This window comes from Lynx rufus, unplaced genomic scaffold, assembly GCF_022079265.1.
Source record: "Lynx rufus isolate CCGP_SWC_20201006 ecotype Redwood Valley unplaced genomic scaffold, mLynRuf1.p SCAF_6, whole genome shotgun sequence".
NCBI classification, from domain to species: domain Eukaryota; kingdom Metazoa; phylum Chordata; class Mammalia; order Carnivora; family Felidae; genus Lynx; species Lynx rufus.
The window spans coordinates 77,929,269-77,948,875 of NW_025814878.1; the positions used below are offsets into that span (position 1 = coordinate 77,929,269).

At 35.5% G+C, this 19,607-nt stretch overlaps 1 protein-coding gene and 1 non-coding gene across 3 annotated transcripts in view; both read right to left on the minus strand.

Moving 5' to 3' along the window:
- SENP6 (SUMO specific peptidase 6) overlaps window positions 1-19,607 on the minus strand; it is a 116,037-nt gene that overhangs the window by 51,520 nt on the left and 44,910 nt on the right. For both annotated transcript variants that reach the window (XM_047103315.1, XM_047103313.1), the window contains 2 exons: window positions 14,037-14,107; window positions 512-657 (listed from right to left, as the gene is read on the minus strand). In XM_047103315.1, coding sequence (XP_046959271.1) covers window positions 512-657; window positions 14,037-14,107 — 217 coding nt within the window. The remainder of the gene's footprint in view (window positions 1-511; window positions 658-14,036; window positions 14,108-19,607) is intronic.
- On the minus strand, window positions 18,073-18,175 carry LOC124529500 (U6 spliceosomal RNA). The gene has a single exon (XR_006966386.1). It is a non-coding gene; the product is annotated as a U6 spliceosomal RNA (small nuclear RNA).

Below are 19,607 nucleotides of genomic sequence, written 5' to 3' on the forward strand. Positions count from 1 at the left end.
GGCTCAGGTCATGATCTCATGGTTTGTGGGTTCGAGCCCTGCATCTGACTCTGTGCTGACAGCTCAGAGCCTGGAGCCTCTTCAGATTCTGTGTATCCCTCTCTCTCTGCCCCTCCCCTGCTCATACTCTCTCTCAGAAATAAATACACATTAAAAATTTTTTTTTTCTAGGGACTCTTGGGCAGCTCAGTAGGTTAAGCGTTCAACTCTCAATTTCGTCTCAGATCGGTCAAGATCTCATGGTTCGTGGGACTGAGCCCCACACTGGGCTCCATGCTGACAGTGTGGAGCCTGCTTGGGATTCACTCTCTTCTTCTCTTTCTTTGCCCCTCCCCCACTCAACACTCGCTCTCTCTCAAAATAAATAAACATTAAAAAAAAACAAAAAACTTTTCTATGTCTCTTCTAGTGCTATAAGGAAAGATCCCCTAGAATTTAGTAAGTACTAAATGTTATACTGATAAAAATACCAACTAATTGATTAGCAACAAAGAAGAATTTCTCTACCCACCTCTATATCAGTTAAACATTTTTTTGAAGCAGGAGACAAAGGAGATAGAGACTGATATGTGCTACTATGACGTTTCTGCGGTACTTTCCTTTTAATTTCAGACTCCAGATGTGATTCTGACTCTTCAATTTTCTTTGTTACACGATCTAAAGGAAGAAGAAAAAAAAAACAAATGTACTGAAATTAAATCTTATAAATTCCTCATGACTTTTGCTATAAACAATACTAATTTATATTATCAAATTATTATAGTTTGATTAAAATAAATTAATGTTTCAAAATGTACAACAAAGAGTAAGCAAAACTTGGGAGCAGGGGAAGATGGCTAAGAGGATCCTGAGCTCACCTCCTTCCTCAGGCACCAAGGCAACAACTACATATAATGCAACTCATTCTGAAAATAATCTTAAGATTATTTTAAGAATAAGAACAAATCTTTTTTTTTTTAATTTTTTTTAACGTTTATTTATTTTTGAGACAGAGAGAGACAGAGCATGAATGGGGGAGGGGCAGAGAGAGAGGGAGACACAGAATCGGAAGCAGGCTCCAGGCTCTGAACCATCAGCCCAGAGCCCGACGCGGGGCTCGAACTCACGGATCGCGAGATCGTGACCTGAGCTGAAGTCGGACGCTTAACCGACTGCGCCACCCAGGCGCCCCTAAGAACAAATCTTTATAAAAGTATAAAAAAAAGGACACATTGAGAGGGTATGAGGGGCAGAGATGCAGTCGGGAACAAAATCCCTGGCAGGTAATCCAAAAGTGGGAGTGGTATCACAGGCGTGGAGGCCCTCCCAGAGGAGTGAGGGGATCAAGTTAGGCACCCTGGCTCTGGGAATCAGCCCCAAGAAGACAAGCTACACATAACACCTGGCTTTGAAAATCAGCAGTGACAACTCCAAGAGCTTTGAAAATCAGTAGGCCTTAACTCTGGGAAAGCTGAAGGCTATAAAGGGGGAAAAAAAAAAAAAGACTCTACCTAAAAAAAATTTTTTTTTTTAATGTTTATTTATTTTGGGGACAGAGAGAGACAGAGCATGAATGGAGGAGGGACAGAGAGAGAGGGAGAGACAGAATCGGAAGCAGGCTCCAGGCTCTGAGCCATCAGCCCAGAGCCCGACGCGGGGCTCGAACTCATGGACAGCGAGATCGTGACCCGAGCTGAAGTTGGACGCCCAACCGACTGAGCCACCCAGGCGCCCCAAAAAGACTCTACTTTTAAAGGATCAATGCATTTTATCACTTAGTCCAAGACCCAGGACAGAAACAGCACTTTGAAAAGCACCTGGGTTATATATGAAGGACATTCATTTGACTAAGTTTAGGGCATGTGTGAAAGGGGGAGGGATATACAAGAATAGAAATGCTGGGAAGCACCATTTTCCTTGCTCTTCTTCAGCCTAGCTAACTGGACACTTGCAGGTGCTAGTTTTGACATTATCTATCTTCCTTAGTAGCAGTGCTCATGCTACCCTGGCATTCCCCTGCGAAACCACTTTAATCAAACAGCCAAACCCCATGTGACCCCAAGCAACTCCTACAATGCCACACCCAGTGAGCAATCCTACAGGGACAGTGCCCTGCCTACAACCACACTCACAAAAGTTGTAGCTGGACCTCTCAGCCTGCTGTGCCAAGAGTTAACCTCACCCATCAGCAAGCCTGCAGCAGCTACAGCCAGGCCTTTCTGCCAGCCCTGCTCATCAGTGCACCCTTGCAGATGTGATGGCTTAGTCACAACAGGAGGGTGCACACACAACCTACACAAGGGATACCCCTGGAGCACCTAGTTCTAGTGACTAGAGGTAAGTGTGCTATTGGGTCTCATAGGATGCCTTCTATATAAGACCATGACTTTCAAGATCGGGAAAAGCAGCTGATCTACCCAATACATAGAAACAGCAAGAGCCAGAAAAAGGAGGGCACAGTGAGATACGTTCCAAACAATGGAACAAGACAAAACTTCAGAAAAAGAACTAAATGAAATGGAGATAAGCAGTTTACCCAATGAAGAGCTCAAAGTAATGGTCATAAAGAGGCTCACTAGACATGAACAAAGAGTAGATGAACAAATTATATCTATGTTACTTCAACATAGATGTAAAAAATTAAAAAGAACCAATCAGCTGAAGAATACAGTAAGTGAAATGAAAAATACATTGGAGGATGCAGATTAGAGGATGCAGAAGAATGGATGAACAATCTGGAAGATATGTTAGTGCAAAGTACCCAAGCTGAACAAAAGCAAAATTAAAAAAAGAAAAAAAAAAAAAAGCACACGCTAAGGAACCTCTAGGACAACATCAACCATACTAACATAACACATTATACGGGTTCCAGAAGGATGAGAAAGGGGCAAATAATTTATTTAAAGAAATAATGACTGAAAACTTTCCTAACAGAGATAGAGGAAGAGATAACAGAGATAGAGAGCTCCAAACAAGATTAACCCAGGGAGACCACACCAAGACAAATAAAATGTCAAACATTAAAGATAAAGCGAGAATCTTAACAGCAACAGAAGAAAAGCAAATGGTTACATGAAAGGGAAACCAAGGCTATCAGCTGATTTTTCAGGCCAGAAGGGAGTAGTATGATACATTCAGAGTGCTAAAAAGAAAAAACTCACAACCAAGAATACTCTACCAGGCAAGATAAGCATTCAGAATTAAAGGAGAGCTAAAGAGTTTCCCAGAGAAAAACAAGTTAAAGAAGCTCATCCTCACTAAACTACTTTACAAGAAAGGTTAAAGGGACATCTTTAAGCAGAAAAGAAATAGCCATAACTAGAAGGAAATTATGGAAAAAATTTTACTGCTAAAGCAAACATACAGTAAAAGCAATAGATCAATCACACACAAAACTAATATGAAGGTTAAAAACCAAAAGTAGTAAAATCAATTACGTCTACAAAAATTAGTCAAAGGATACACAAAATATAAAATATAAAATGACATCATACACATAAAATGTGAGAGGAAGAAGTAAAACGGCAGTGAATTTAGTATATATTGAACTTAAGCAACCAACAACTTAATAGACTGCTAAATATATAGAATGTTATATATGATCTTCATGGTAACCACAAACCACCAAAAAATATAAAGAAATGAACCCAAGCATAACACTAAAGAAAGTTATCAAATCATGGGGAAGAGAGCAAGAGAAAAAGAACTAAAAAACAACCAAAAACAATGAGCGTGATGGCAATAAGTACATACCTGTTAATAATTACTATAAATGTAAATAGACTAAATACTCCAATAAAAAGACAAAAGGTGACTGAATGGATAAAGAGAAAAAACTAGACCAGACAAAAGGTGACTGAATGGATAAAAAGAAAAAACTAGACCCTTCTATATGCTCCTATAAGAGCCTCACGTCAGACCTAAAGACACATACAGACTAAAAGTGGAGGGACAGAAAAATATATTCCATACAAATGGAATTGGAAAAAAAAGTTGGGGTAACAATACTTATATCAGACAAAATAGACTTTAAAACATAGACTGTAACAAAAGACAAAGAAGGGTATTAAATAATGATAAAGGGATCAATCAACAAGAGGGTATACCAATTGTAAATATCTACGTGCCCAACACACAGGAGTACCTAAAAACATAAAACAAATATTAACAGACATAAAGGGAGAAATTGACAGTAAAACAGTAATAATATGGGACTTTAACACCCCATTCACATCAATGGAAAAAGCATCCAAATGGCAAGTCAATAAAGAACCAGTGGCCTTAAGTAACATATTCTTAGGTAGATGGATTTAACACATAAATATTGAACATTTCATCCCCAAAAAGCAGAATACACATTCTTTTCAAGTGTACATGGAACATTCTCCAGATGAGATCAATTGTGAGGCCACAAAACAAGTCTCAACAAATTTTAAAAGACTGAAATATATCAAACATTTTTTCCAACAATATGAAATTAGAAATCAATTACAAGAGAAAAACTGAAGGGGGAAAAAAACCCCACCATCCCACAAACATTCGGAAGCTAAACAACAAGTTATTAAACAACCAATGGGTCGATGAAGAAATCAAAGAGGAAATAAATAGAGACAAATGAAAATGGAAACACAATGGTTTGAAAACTTTGGGATAGATCAAAGCAGTTCTAAGAGTGAAGTTTATAAAGATATAGCCCTACTTCAAAAAAAAAAACAAGAAAAATCTCAAATAAACAAATGTTCCCTTACACATAAAGGAACCAGAAAAGAACAAGGCCCCAAGTTAATACAATAAAGAAAATAATAAAGATCAGAGCAGAAACAAATGAAACAGAGACTAAAAACACAATGGAAAAGAAATGAAACCAAGAGAAATTCTTTGAAAAAATAAACAAAACTTCTAAACCTTTTTCACCAAGAAAAAAAGAGGACTCAAAATCCGAAATAAAAGAGAAGTTACAACTGATACCATAAAAACACAAAGAATTATGAGATAACTATGAAAAATTATATGCCAATAAATTGCACAAACTAGCAGAAATGGATAATTCCTAGAAACATAATTTTCCAAGAGTGAGTCAGGAAGAAATAGAAAATATGAACAGACCAATTTCTAGTAACAAAATGAAACTGGTCATCAAAGCTCTCAACAAACGAAAGTCTAGGACCAGATAACTTCACAGGTAAATTCTATTTAAAGAAGAGTTAATACCTATCCTTTCCAAACTCTTCCAAAACAAAAAAAAGGGAAGAAATGCTTCCAAATTCATTGTACAAAATCAATACAATGGTTGATTGTACCTGGTACCAAACCAAACAAAAACACTACAAAAAAAGAAAATTATATATCAACACCCTTGATGAACACAGATGCAAAAATCCTCAATAAAATATTAGGAAATTAAAAAAAAATTTTTTTTAACGTTTATTTATTTTTAAGACAGAGAGAGACAGAGCATGAACAGGGGAGGGGCAGACAGAGAGGGAGACACAGACTCTGAAACAGGCTCCAGGCTCTGAGCTGTCAGCACAGAGCCCGACGTGGGGCTCGAACCCATGGAGCATGAGATCATGACCTGAGCCGAAGTTGGACGCTTAACCGCTTAACCGACCAAGCCACCCAGGCGCCCCATATTAGGAAATTGAATTGAACAATACATCAAAGGATCATTCACTACAATGAAGTGGAGTTTATTCCAGGGAAGCAAGGGCAGTTCAGTATCCACAAATCAGTCAATGTGATACATCTCAAAACAAAATAAAGGGTAAAATCATATGACCGTCTCAATAGATATAAAAAAGCATTTGACAAAATTCAGTATCTGTTCATAATGAAGACTCTCAATAAAGTGGGTTTAGAGGGAACATACCTCAACATAATAAATGCCACATAGGACAAACGCACAGTGAGAAGCTGAAAGCTTTTTCTCAAGACAGGGATTTCCACTCTCACCACTTTTATTCAACATAGGACTGGAAGTCCCTAGCTACAGCAATCAGACAAGAAAAAAATTATAAGACAATCAAATTGGTAAGGTAGCAAAACTCACTATTTGCAGATAACATGGTATTACATATAGAAAACCCTAAAGACACCACCAAAAAACTATCTGAAGTAATAAATGAATTCCGTAAAGTTGCAGAATAAAAAATATATGGAAACGGGTTGATTTTCTATACACAAATAACCTAGCACAATTTTTTTAATCCCACTTATAACTGCATCAAAAAGAGTAATATTATCTACAAAAAATTTAGCTGACTATGTGAAAGACCTGTACTGTGAAAACTGTAAGACACTGATGAAAGAAACTGAAGATGACACAAATAAATGGAAAGGTATACCATGTCATGTATTTGAAGAATATTGTTAAAACGTCCATACTATCTAAAGCAATCCACAGATTCAATGCAACTCCCATCAAAACACCAATAATATTTTTCAGAGAAGTAGCTCAAATAATCCTAAAGTTTGTATGGAACCACAAACCCTGAATAGCCAAAGCAGTCTTCAGAAAGAAGAAAAAGTTGGAGGTATCACAATATCAGATTTCAAACCATCCTACAAAGTTACAGTAATTAAAATAGTAAAGAAATGGCACAAAACAGATGCATAAAGCAATGGAACAAGATAGAGAGCCCAGACATAAACCTACACTTAGGTGGTCAATTAATCTACAACAAAGGAGGCAAAAATATGCAAGGGGGAAAACAGTCTCTTCAATAAATGGTGCTTGGAAAACTGGACAGTCACAGGCAAAAGAATGAAACTGAACCACTTTTCTTACACCCTACACAAAAATAAACTCAAAATGGATTAAAGACCTAAATGTAAGACCTGAAACCATAAAACTCCTAAAATAAAACATAGACAGTCAACTCCTGGACATCAGCCTTAGCAATATTTTTCTGTATCTGTCTCCTCAGGCAAGGGAAACAAAGGCAAAAATAAATAATTGGGACTATAAAAGCTTTTGCACGGCAAAGGAAACCGTCAATAAAACAAAAGGCAACCAAGTGAATGGGAGAAGAAATTTGCAAGTGTTATTATCTAATAAGGGATTAACATCCAAAATACATGAAGAACTTACACAACTCAACAACAAAAAGACAATCAGATTAAAAAATGGGCAGAGGATCTGAATAAACATTTTTCCAAAGCCAGACACACGAGGAGATGAATCAACATTACTAATCATCAGGGAAATGCAAATCAAAACCACAATGAGATATCACCTTACACCAGCCAGGATGGCTAAAATTAAAAAGACAAGAAGTAAGATGAGGATGTGGAGAAAAGGGAATCCTTGCTCCCTGTGAGTGGGAATGTACAGCCACTATGGACAACAGTATAAGGGTTCCTCAAAAAACTAAGAAATAGAAATACCACAGGATCCAATAATTTTGCTACTGGATACTCACCCAAAGAATTAAAAAAAAAAAAAAAAACTAACTAAAAAACTAATTTGAAATGATTTATCCACCCCTATATTTATTACATCATTTGTAATAGCCACAATATGTAAGCAACTTAAGTGTCCACTGAGAGATGAAGGGATAAAGATGTGCCCCCCACACATACACACTGGAATATGACTCAGACATAAAAAAAAAAATGAAATTTTGCTTTTTGTGACAACATGGATGGACCTAGAGGGTACTGTACTAAGCAAAATAAGTCAAACAGAAAAACAAATACCTTTTTTCCCTAATGTTTATGTATTTAATTTTGAGAGAGACAGAGCACACAAGTGGGAGGAGTAGAGAGTGAGAGGGAGACACAGAATCTGAAGCAGACTACAAGCTCTGAGCTGTCAGCACAAAGCGTGACACAGGGGTCAAACCCACAAACTGTGAGATCATGACATGAGCCGAGATGAATGCTTATCTAACTGAGCCACCCAAGTGCCCCTAAAGACAAATACCTTTTAATTTCACTTATGTGTGGAATCTAACAAATCAAACTAACAAAAAGCAGAAAGTCCCATAAATACAGAGAACAAACTGATGGTTGCCAAGAGTGAGAAGTGGTACGCAAAATGAGTAAAGAGGAGTAGGAGACACAGGCTTCCAATTATGGAATGAATAAGTCACGGGGATAAAAGGCACACACAGGGAATAGTCAGTGGTATTGTAATTGTGTTGTATACATACAATCATGTGATAGATGGTAGCTACATTTGTGATCACAGTGTAATTTATAATCGTTGAATCACCATGCTGTATACCTGAAACATGCATTATTTCATGTCAACTATACATCAATAAAAAGTAGTAATAATAAAAGAATAACCAGAACTTTAAGTTGTAGCCTATAATCATGTCCTGGTAGCTTTACTTTTCACTCCTCATCAGGATCTGCACACACTGTGGACCACTCTCATCAAGCGTACCAATATTCTCTTCAGTTTATTCTGTTTTTAAGACAGCAGAGGGACTTCCCACAACGAACCAATCAGTCAGTCAATCAATCTGTCTCTCTCTCTCATACACACTCATACACACACATACACACTTAAAGTTAGTGACTCTTCTTAGATTAGTAATAAGAAAAAAACAGAATTCAAACATTGGGTGCAACTGTTTAGATAAAGGAAACTAAACTAATATTCAGCCTAATGGTTTGTTATTCAAGAAATACAAAAGGATTTTCCTCACTATTTTTCAATGCAAATTTAATACTTTTCATTAAGGACATAATTAGAATTTTTAAGTGATTGAATGAACACCCAAAAAGTATAATTTATTACACTCTGACTTTATCAGCAAAGATTTAAGTATGCAAGACAACACATGTTTCTAAAACACAAGTTAATGAGTCTACAAACCAAAATTTTCTACCTTCATAATCCCAAATTTGTTAAATACTTCCATATTCCTATCTTCAATATCCTCTTTTAAAAAAAATTTTTTTTGAGTTTATTTATTTATTTTGAGAAAGAAAGAACAAGCAGGGCATGGGCAGAGAGAGAAGGAGAGAGAGAATCTCAAGCAGGCTCTGGGCTGACAGGGGCTTGAACTCACAAACCATGAGGTCATGACCTGAGCTGAAGTCAAGAGTCTGATACTTAAGCGACTAAGCCACCCAGGCACCCCAATATCCTCTTTTTTAAAAAAGTGTATTTATTTTGAGAGAAAGAGAGAGCGTGTGCATATGCAGGTACACGAGTGGGGTAGGGGTAGAGAGGGAGAGAAAGAATCCCAAGCAGGCTCCACACTGCCAGCATAGAGCCTAACATGGGACTTGAACTCACAAACCGTGAGGTCATGACTTGAACCAAAATCGAGTCACTTAACCAACTGAGCCACCCAAGTGCCTCTAATATCCTCTTATCTTTGAATTTTTTTAAATAAGGAGGTTACCTACACATACAAATCAATATTATGTAATATTTCTGAGTCTGAAATACGATATTATCTTAAGAAGCCTACACAATTTGGACGCCTGATGGCTCAGTCGATTATATGTTCGACTTCAGCTCAGGTCATGGTCTCACGGTCATGAGTTCAAGCCCCACATCAGGCTCTGTACTGACAGCTCAGAGCTTAGAGCTTGTTTCGGATTCTGTGTCTCCCTCTCTCTCTCTGCCCTCCTCCTGCTCATACTCTGTCCCTCTCTCAAAAATAAACAAACATTAAAAAAAAAAAAAGAAGTCTATACAATTATTCTTGTTACTGTAATCACAGAGTTGCACTAAGTGAATTCTACCTTTCCAGCATTTGTACAGTTCAAACACTTTACTTTCCTGGACAAGAAAGCTGGAAATCTAAATAATAGCTGACTTCTCCTTGTGCCTCCTGCCTCACATTCAAGGGAATTCTACTAACAGCTCTTAAATTCATTACTTCCTCTCCAACACCACTGCCAGTACATTTCAGATACTTAACTCTTGGCCTAAATTGATTTCCCTCACTCCAAATGAATCCTTCCTCATTACTGCCGAAGTGATCTAACAAAACATATGACTACATTCTAATGTTTAATATCTTTCAATGATTCTAGTAGCTAAGGAAAAAATTCAGAACTCTATCTCTTTGCAAGCAAAAGTTTGTGTTGATGTTCCAGTCTTCCAAACAAACTGCTCCTCAAAGAGGTTCATTTCTCCAGGGTGTATGTCCTATCATGCTCTACATATTACTGTTCTCTTCACAAGTAAAGCCCTCCCCATTTAAGTAAATTCAAACCATTCTTTGCTAAGAAGCTGCCTCTGCCCCACACTAAGCATAAATAAACAATCCTTGGAGCTTCCACAGCATTTAATCTGTATTTCTATTAGCACCTAATTGTATTTTACTGTTATTATTTGTACTGATCTGTTTCCTCCCATTATATTGTCAGCTTTGAAAGAGCAGAAAATAATGTTTTGGCCACATGTTTTCCTAGTGTCTAGAAACTGTACAAGCTAAGGGCTCAAAAGATGTTTAATGGATTAATGAATCACACAGCAGAAGATAAAACCGTATGACATACTTTAAAAAGATGAAATTACATGAGTGAAAGGAAGAAACGCTGTTACTACATCATCTTTGAAAATGTCTTAACTTTGTCACACAGAGATACTCATTCACTCGAAGATCTAGAAACATAAAGACTTGGCCTCTAGGCAAAGAGAGGAACTGAAAACTGCTCTTAACAACTAACACCAGAGGTTACAGAGAAGCTACTCCAGTCTAGAGCATCCGAGTTTTAGTCAGTATTCCTATAAAGATTAAATTACTTTGTTAGACTCATTGTATACAAAAAGCAGTTTCTATACAAGTGAAGAAAACAGAATGTTCACCCAAGACCAAATAGTAGGAACATCAAGATTAGAATATTTCTTATTGGATTCTCCAGCGCAACATCTTTTTAATATACCACACTATTTCCAGCTAAGCAGAAAGGTCAGAATATGGAAGCTATTACAAGTAAAAATGACTAGCTGGTTGAACATACAGAATAAATTTTTAATCTAATTTAAAAAAAAAAAAAAAAAAACAAGGTCCTCCATTAAAAAAAAAAATGTTCATGGTAGCTTTATTCATAGTAGTCGTAAAGTGGAAACCACCCATAATCTACCTCAGGCGAATGGATAAACAAACTGGTACATCATACAATGGAATACTAAAAAGGAAAAAATACTAATGCATGTAGTAACACAGATCAATCTCAAAACAAATTATCTTGAACGAAAAAAGTCTTACATAAAAGAGTACATAATGTTTTATTCCACTAATATGAAGTCCCAGAATAAGCAAAATTAATTTATGCAGGGAAAAATAAGAACAATGGTTACCTTTGAGGGGGCAGGAGTGAGGACTGAGAAAAAATATGAGGAAATTTTGATGATACTATCTGTGCTGTCTTCCCAGGGGTTTGCGTTGGAAAAGTTTGTGTACTTATTAAAATTTATTCAATTGTACACTTAAGATTTAAGCATTTCAATGTATGTAACTTTTTAATAAAAAGAGAACTATGAGCAAATATTGACCTCTAATGATAGAAATGCTGAAAGGTTTAGGAAGGAGTAAAGTGTACTGATATCTACAATTTAACATGCATAAAAAAATGAATTCATGTACAAATGGATATAATAAAGCACCAGAGAAAAGTGTTAACTGTAGAAGCCATGTGGTAGAAATATGTGTATTCACCATAAAAGTCAACTGTTCCGTATGTTTGAAAATTTTCATAATAGAAGCAGATATACGTCCCAAGAAGAGGGACAGAACATAAACAACTATTGTTACTCTGGTTATGTATTGGCTTTTTAAACTATTTTTACAGTCGTTCAAACTAGAAAAACAGTTGTCTTCTCTATCGTGTAGCTGCCACCATGACTGATTTTCAATATAAAATAAAATCAAGATTTATCTTTAATATTTTTTAAAAGTTTATTTCGAGAGCGAGAAAAAGTGAGGAGAGGCGCAGAGAGAGAGAGAAAGAATCTCAAGTAGGGATTCAACACGGGGCTGGAACCTACAAACTGTGAGATCCTGACCTGAGCCAAAATTAAGAGTTGGATGCTCAACCGACTGAGCCACCAATGCCAATTTCATAGTTTTGATAAATGTACTATTGTGACTGTAAGATGTTAACATTAGGGGAAGCTAGGTAAAGGATAAATGGATACTATGTACTATTTTTACAATTTTTCTGTAAGTCTAAAATTATTTCAAAATTAAAAAAAATTTTAAGGATTATTTCTTATCCACAAAATGAATGTTATCAAACTTTAAAAATTATTTGCAACAAACCTGGGGCTGATTTGTATCTAAAACCATATGAATGGGCCAAATCACTTAACTTACCAAAATGCATTGGTGCAATGGGAATTATAACACCTATTGTGCAGTTCTCTGAGGATCAGAAATAACTTACTTTCTGATCCAGCACGAAAACGGTAAAGCACAGTGGTTTCAAGCATGAGCTTTGGCATCATCTAGGCCTAGATTGCAATACCAGCTCTGTGTCCATGAGTAAGTTATCTAATCCCTCTGTGCTTCAGTTTCCTCTGTATCCAATGTAGGTTAAGTTAAATTTAGCTTAAAGGATCTTGGATAAGGAGCTAGAACAAAAGTAAATAATGAATACAAAGCATTTAACTCAGCATCCAGTACTTAGTAAGAGTTCAATAAAGACTTAAGGTATAACACAATAAATGTTGAAAAGGGTAGTCAATTATTACTAAACTTAATGAGCATAACTAGGTAGTGCCAAGTACAGTAATTCATGTTCATAATAACTACAAAGTTATTAATAAAGGATGAAGAGGGGTGCCTGGGTGGCTCAGTTGGTTGAGTGTCCAACTCTTGATTTCAGCCCAGACCATGATCTCATGGTTCATGGGGTTGAGTCCCGTGTTAGGTCTGCACTAACAGTATGGAGACTTCTTGGCATTCTTCCTCCTCCCTCTCTTTGCCCCTCTCTCTGCTCCTCCTCTGCTCATGTTTGCACACATGCTCATGCTCTCTCTCTCTCTCCCTCAAAATAAATAAATAAACTTAAAAAAAAAAAAAGGATGAATAGGAGTTTGGGATATTCTCTTTATAAAATAGGGCCATGTTCAATAAACAAATAAAAGATTTCCACTCAAGAGTAGAAAAGAATATAGATGCTTTAAAAAACAAACTCTTAGCTATCAGGAAAACCCAGCTATTTAAATCAATTAGATTTTGGATAAGAACAAGCAGTGCTATGGTTTAAGCAAGTAAAGGACTGGGACAAACTCACAGATTAAGACTCAATATTCTAGGGGTGCCTGAGTGGCTCAGTCGGTTAAGAGTCTGACTTTGGCTCATGTAATGATCTCATGCTTAGTGAGATAAAACCCTGCATCAGGCTCTTTGCTGTCAGCATAGAGTCTGCTTCAAATCCTCTGTCCCCTTCTCTCTGCGCCTCCCTCCCTCCTTCCCTCTCTGTCGTTATCTCTCTCTCTCTCTCGCTCTCTCTCTCTCTCTCTCAAAAATAAACATTAAAAAATATATATGTTTTTAAAAAATCACTATTCTAGATAACGAAAATCAATTTGATGGTGAAACATTTTCTGTACATGTTATTTGCCTTTATTTTTGCACTAATATTAGTATATTAATAGATTATGTCAATAAAAATAAAAATTTCTACCCACAACTTTTTTTCTCCACATCTATTATTAACATAATTGTATCAGGTATGGTCTCTTTAAAATTCAGTGGTTGCCTAATATATTCTAAATTTTAGGACCATAACCATTTAAAGCAAGAAAACTACATTATACAAGATTATAATATAGTTCACCCAAACACAATTTTGAAGCTATAATCCATCTACAGTTAATATGTGGATCCTGAATTTAGTGCAAATCCTAATTAAAAAAAAGATTTCAAACTGTAATCTCTTCAGTATGTAACTATTCCCTGAAAATGTTAGGTCACAGGTAAGTAAAACTTCAAATCAGTTCAAAAAATGCTTTTCTATGTATTTCTATTATACTTGGGAATATTCTAAAACCAGTGTCATATCTCTATTTCCACCCTTCTTTCATACAACTATTCAAAACCCTTCACAGGTGTTAATAAATAAAACTGTACACTTACCGACACCTTGAGGCCGACTCAACCTTACAGAATTATTTTCAAATTTTTGGACATGAGGTGGATATTCTTTCCTAAAAAAGGAAATTTACATAGATTATTCTAACAGAAAAATATATTTTCAGAACAAAAAGGTGAGGAATCACTTACAATGTGTTTATTAAAAGTAACCCCCCCCAAAAAGGCAAACCACAGCTTCCTTGCCGTATAAAAAAATACTATAAAATAATAAAACTATATGATACAAATATGCTAAACCCTACTAAATTGTAAGATCTTTAAGAACAGTGACTACATTTTAGACTACATTTTAGATGGACTCTTAATCCATCAGACCCCACTGCAAACTTTCATACAAATATTTAATAAATGGATCCAAGTTATTATTGTCCTTTCAAAGTAGTCACCAAAGTTATATATTTATTCCCTCAATGTACAAAACTTTAGTTTTCTTTTGAAACTGCCATCACAATTTATAAAACACATTAAAAACAAGAGCATGTAATACTTCACTGTCACACATTTTTTGAATTAAAAAAATCCGCTATTTAATAATGTACAATTTGGGGCGCCTGGGTGGCTCAGTCGGTTAAACGGCCGACTTCAGCTCAGGTCATGATGTCGCGGTCCGTGAGTTCGAGCCCCGCGTCGGGCTCTGTGCTGACAGCTCAGAGCCAAGCCTGGAGCCTGTTTCGGATTCTGTGTCTCCCTCTCTCTGACCCTCCCCTGTTCATGCTCTGTCTCTCCCTGTCTCAAAAATAAATAAAACGTTAAAAAGAAATTTAAAAAAAATGCCCAATTTTGCTGTAAATGTTTCTAAGCAATTAAAAACAATTCAACAACTACAGGAATAAATGATGATTAGGATATTGGCTTTGAGGACAATTTGAAAAACAGTACAAAAAATGTTATGTCCCAAATCAGCAATATGAAACAAGTATTTTATTCTCACGCTATATTATGGAGATATAATTATACTTGAAAAAATATATCAAATTACACTGTCACTTTATATACAATCAATTTTCAGGATTTTGAACATAATCCTCAGAAAATAAAGATCCTAAAATACCACATAAATCCAAATACACACTAATTTGGGGGTAAAGTCAAAAACCTACAGGTAGTTGTGGGATAAAAGCATTAAAGATTTACAAAAAGTGCAATAAGCCTGGGAACTACAATACCTACTTACTCACCCTAAATAAAAACTTCTAACATATTCCCATTTTACTTAACCAGGGAACTAAAAATAAAAGAGGCTATTCTATTATTTGTAAATTCATTCACACTGGTGATCAATACCTATCGGAGTAATATAATTAAGTAAATTAAAATTCTAAAGAAATTTTTCTAAAAGAATTTTATATTCTTATGTTATAAAAGTCAAAGGACCTAAATTAAAAAGAAGATAAGAAAATGACACAAGAAGAAAACAGTAAAGAGTAAGGATAGTAGTGTGTTTGTGAGTTAGCAGATAGTGAGCATCATGTGCCAGGTACTGCTCTAAGTGCTTTATATCTATCAAGTACTTGAATCTTCACAATTACCTTACAAAGTATATACTATTATTAGCATTTTATAGAGGAGATGGAGGCACAATAAAGTTAATTAACTTGCCTATATTCACATAACTATTGAATAGCAATGCCAGAATCTGAAATCTGGAAATTGCATCAATATTGATAAGTAATGGAATTTTCATTTTTGAGCTGCATTTTTGTACAACTGGGCAATGTCTACCCTGAGAAAATTTTAGATTCATGAGGACGTAAGTTGTGAAGATAAGAATTTGCCTTAGAGATAGTAGTAGTACTAGCACTATGAAGAAGATAGGTTTTTAGCTAATTTTATTAAACTTAAAACAAAACTCATGGTTTTATAGTTCATACACTTTCACACTAAAGGGAATATAATATAGTCTTATCTTTAAAGCAGATAATTCATTCTTTTAACCTTTAATTTTTATAATTATATGCTTGGAAAAATAAAGATATCAACTTTAAAATGCAACAGAGGCAATGAATCTAAAGCAAAATACAATGATACTATTATGGTAAAATAGTGAATAACACAAATAGTATACATTCTTAAATACTAAGGATTATCAATACAGAAAATAATTATTTGACAGAGAATGGGCACAAAATCTGAAAATAGATATTTTAGATTTTGTTACTTTGAACCTGTTTGATGACTTATTCCGGGGTATGCTATAAACACAGGTTTACTCAGTAATAACTGACATAAATCATCTGAGACAACCAATCATACATGTGCAGGGGTTGATGAAAATGCTGCACTGAATGCACCATGTTTTTTGCAATCTGACACAGTGCACTGAACTATGCCTTGCTAATGAGGAACAAACACCACACAGAATACATCATATAATATCCATGACTTTATCATGTATTATAATGTTAATAAACTAGTCTGTGTATTTACCAAAATTCCCAGGTCTTAATAGCCATAATGTATTGAATATTTGCTCCATGTTTCCTTATGGAAACAGGGGAAACTAATTTTTCTTTAAACAGGGGAAACTAATTTTTCTTTTAAATAGTGTATAAATAAATTTCAGAAATAAAAGCATACCATAAAGTTTAATATAACAATACAAGGATTTCAGGACAAAAGTAGCATTACTTTGACAAGAAAATTTTTAGAAACTTTCTAGCCATAAACTATCTTGTGTTCCTTAATTTTTAGTTTTTAAAAAATTGTTAGGTGATCAAAAACCAAATTTTATACTAATTTCTTGGTTTGAGGGTGCTATCGCTCTACAGATACTAACATTTCAAACTCCAAGCCAGTATGAAGCTCAAGTCTAGGATTTAATTTACCAGTGGATATTTCTTTCCCTCAAACCAAGCAGAAGCACAGAAGCTTCTTTGTCATCTGATATCTACAAGGTGGGAGGATTTTTTTGCTTGGGAGGGTTTCTGTTTGTATAGTTAAAAAAAAAAAAAAAAAAAAAAAACAACAACCCACCTCATGAACTCAACATTTTACAACCTGCAGAAACAACTGGAAAGCTTTTTTTCTTCTGTACAGAAATATTGAAATAACATCAAAATGCTTTGCTTTATTAGAGGTTAGATAGGCCTCAGCTCTGAAAGGTTTTTAAAATAAATTTAATTTTGGAATAATTTTAGATTTACATGAGTTAAAGACAATTCAGAATTATATTCCTCACCCAACTTCTCCTAAAGTTAACACCTTCAGCATCATCATACATACGTCAAAAAAAGAAACCAACACTGGTACACTACTATAACTAAGTGCTAAATTTTACCTGAATTTCACCAGCTATTCCACAAATATCTTTTTGTTCCAGGATCCACCTCATTTAATTGTCATGTCTCTTTTAGGCTCCTCTGTTTCTCAGTCTTACATGATCTTTCATGACCGTGGCACTTTAGAAGAGAACTGTCAAGGCCCCTCAGCCTTGGTCACTCTGATGTTTTTCTAATGATTAGACCAACGTTATGAATTTAGGGGGAAGGTTACTGCAGAGCTGAAGTGCCCCTCTCATCACATCACATCAGGAAGTACATAATATCAGTACGATTTATCACTGGTGATGTTAACCTTGATCATTTAGCTAAGGTAGTGGTTGCCAGATTTCTCCATTCTAGAGTTAGTATTTTTCCCTTTCAACACTCTGTTTGGAAATAAACAAATCAGTCAGGCCAGCCCACAAAAGGGATGAGGGTAGATAAACCCCACTTCCTGAAGAGTGGAATATCTACGCAAATTATTTGGAATTCTATAATAAACAACTGTCCATTTCCTTCAATTCATTTTAAATAGCTTGTAAAACCCCAGGATAATTTGAGTAAATAAATGATTCATTTATTCAACCAATTTTTATCAATAAGATATATGGGTATTTATTTTATACTTCAGATTATAATCCAATTGTTTTAGTTTTGGTCTTTGGGAGTGCTTTCAGTTGGCTCCTTTGTCCACTTGCTTGATGTGATGTCAGTTCTTTTTTTAAATTCTGATAAAATACATATAATGTAAAATTTACAGACATATAGAATGCTTCATAATCCACAGGTCATCTTTTTACAAAGGGCCTTGAAAATCTTCTCTTTAATGTTACAACTTTAGTATATGTGCTGTTGAAGCAAATACCCTTTTGTTTTTTCAGTACTTGGCTTGGTTTTTAACAATACAGGACACTCCACACTCATTTTGTATTTTCCCTACCCCATCCCTAAAATCAGCCATTTCTCCATGTTCTTTTTCTTAGAGAGTGGTATTAGAAACCAGGATCTAGGGGCGCCTGGGTGGCGCAGTCGGTTAAGCGTCCGACTTCAGCCAGGTCACGATCTCGCGGTCCGTGAGTTCGAGCCCCGCGTCAGGCTCTGGGCTGATGGCTCAGAGCCTGGAGCCTGTTTCCAATTCTGTGTCTCCCTCTCTCTCTGCCCCTCCCCCGTTCATGCTCTGTCTCTCTCTGTCCCAAAAATAAATAAACGTTGGAAAAAAGAAAAAAAAAAAAAAAAAGAAACCGGGATCTAGGTGCTGAGTTTTTGTCTTGGTTTTTGCTTGGTTTTAATTATAGCTCATTTTATTAATCTTTTCATTGCTCTAACTGATCTATAAGATGTACATTTCTATGAAATAAATGTATTCATATTCAAATGTTAAAATTCATTATTCCAAACTCATGTTAAGCTCATAAATTGGTGTAATTTTCTGAGATATACTAAAAATCTCCCACAGCTATACTCTAAGAACTTCTTGCATTTTAAATATTTAGGGACATTTTATATGTTAAGTTGTTATACTTTTATAGACTATGCCTGTTACAAAACATGCTTTTTCCTTTTTCATACTTCTTCTAAAAAAAAAGTTTATTTTGAGAGAGGGAGGCAGAGGGAGAGAGAAAGAGAGAAAGAAAGAGAGAGACAGAGAGAGAGAGAGAGAGAGAGAGAGAGAGATCTATCTAGTTTGGGGGGGGGGCACGGAGAGAGAGAATCCCAAGCAGGCTCTGCACTGTCAGTGTGGAGCCTGACACAGGGCTTGAACTCACGAACTGTGAGATCATGACCTGAGCCAAGATCAAGAGTCAGACGTTTATCTGATTGAGTCACACAGGTGCCTTTCCTATTTAGTACTTCTAATTCCTAATTCCATCTTGTTATTAAAATTAACTCATGCTGTTTTCACCTTTTGTGATTCTAAATACCCTTTACCTTATAGATTGTTAGTTTATGCCTGATTCTTAGAAACGACATAGTATAACTGGGTTTAATCCAACCAATTTGTCTGCTATTAAATATATTCAACCTGATCACAATTACTGTAACAACTGACAGATTTCACATTTTCCTTTCATCTTTATTACCTATCATTTTTTAATATTTGTATATATTTCAGTTTCCTCTTTTCCCCTATTTTTATTGGTTTGCATAATTACTATTCATTTGTTTTCCCTCCCTAATTAATTTAATAGTTACCTTTCCTCTCTCAACCTTTATTCCAATTACATATTTCTGTTAACACGTTATCAAGATTCCAAACATTTATTCAAGCAAGATGTTCTATTGCATCCCTAAT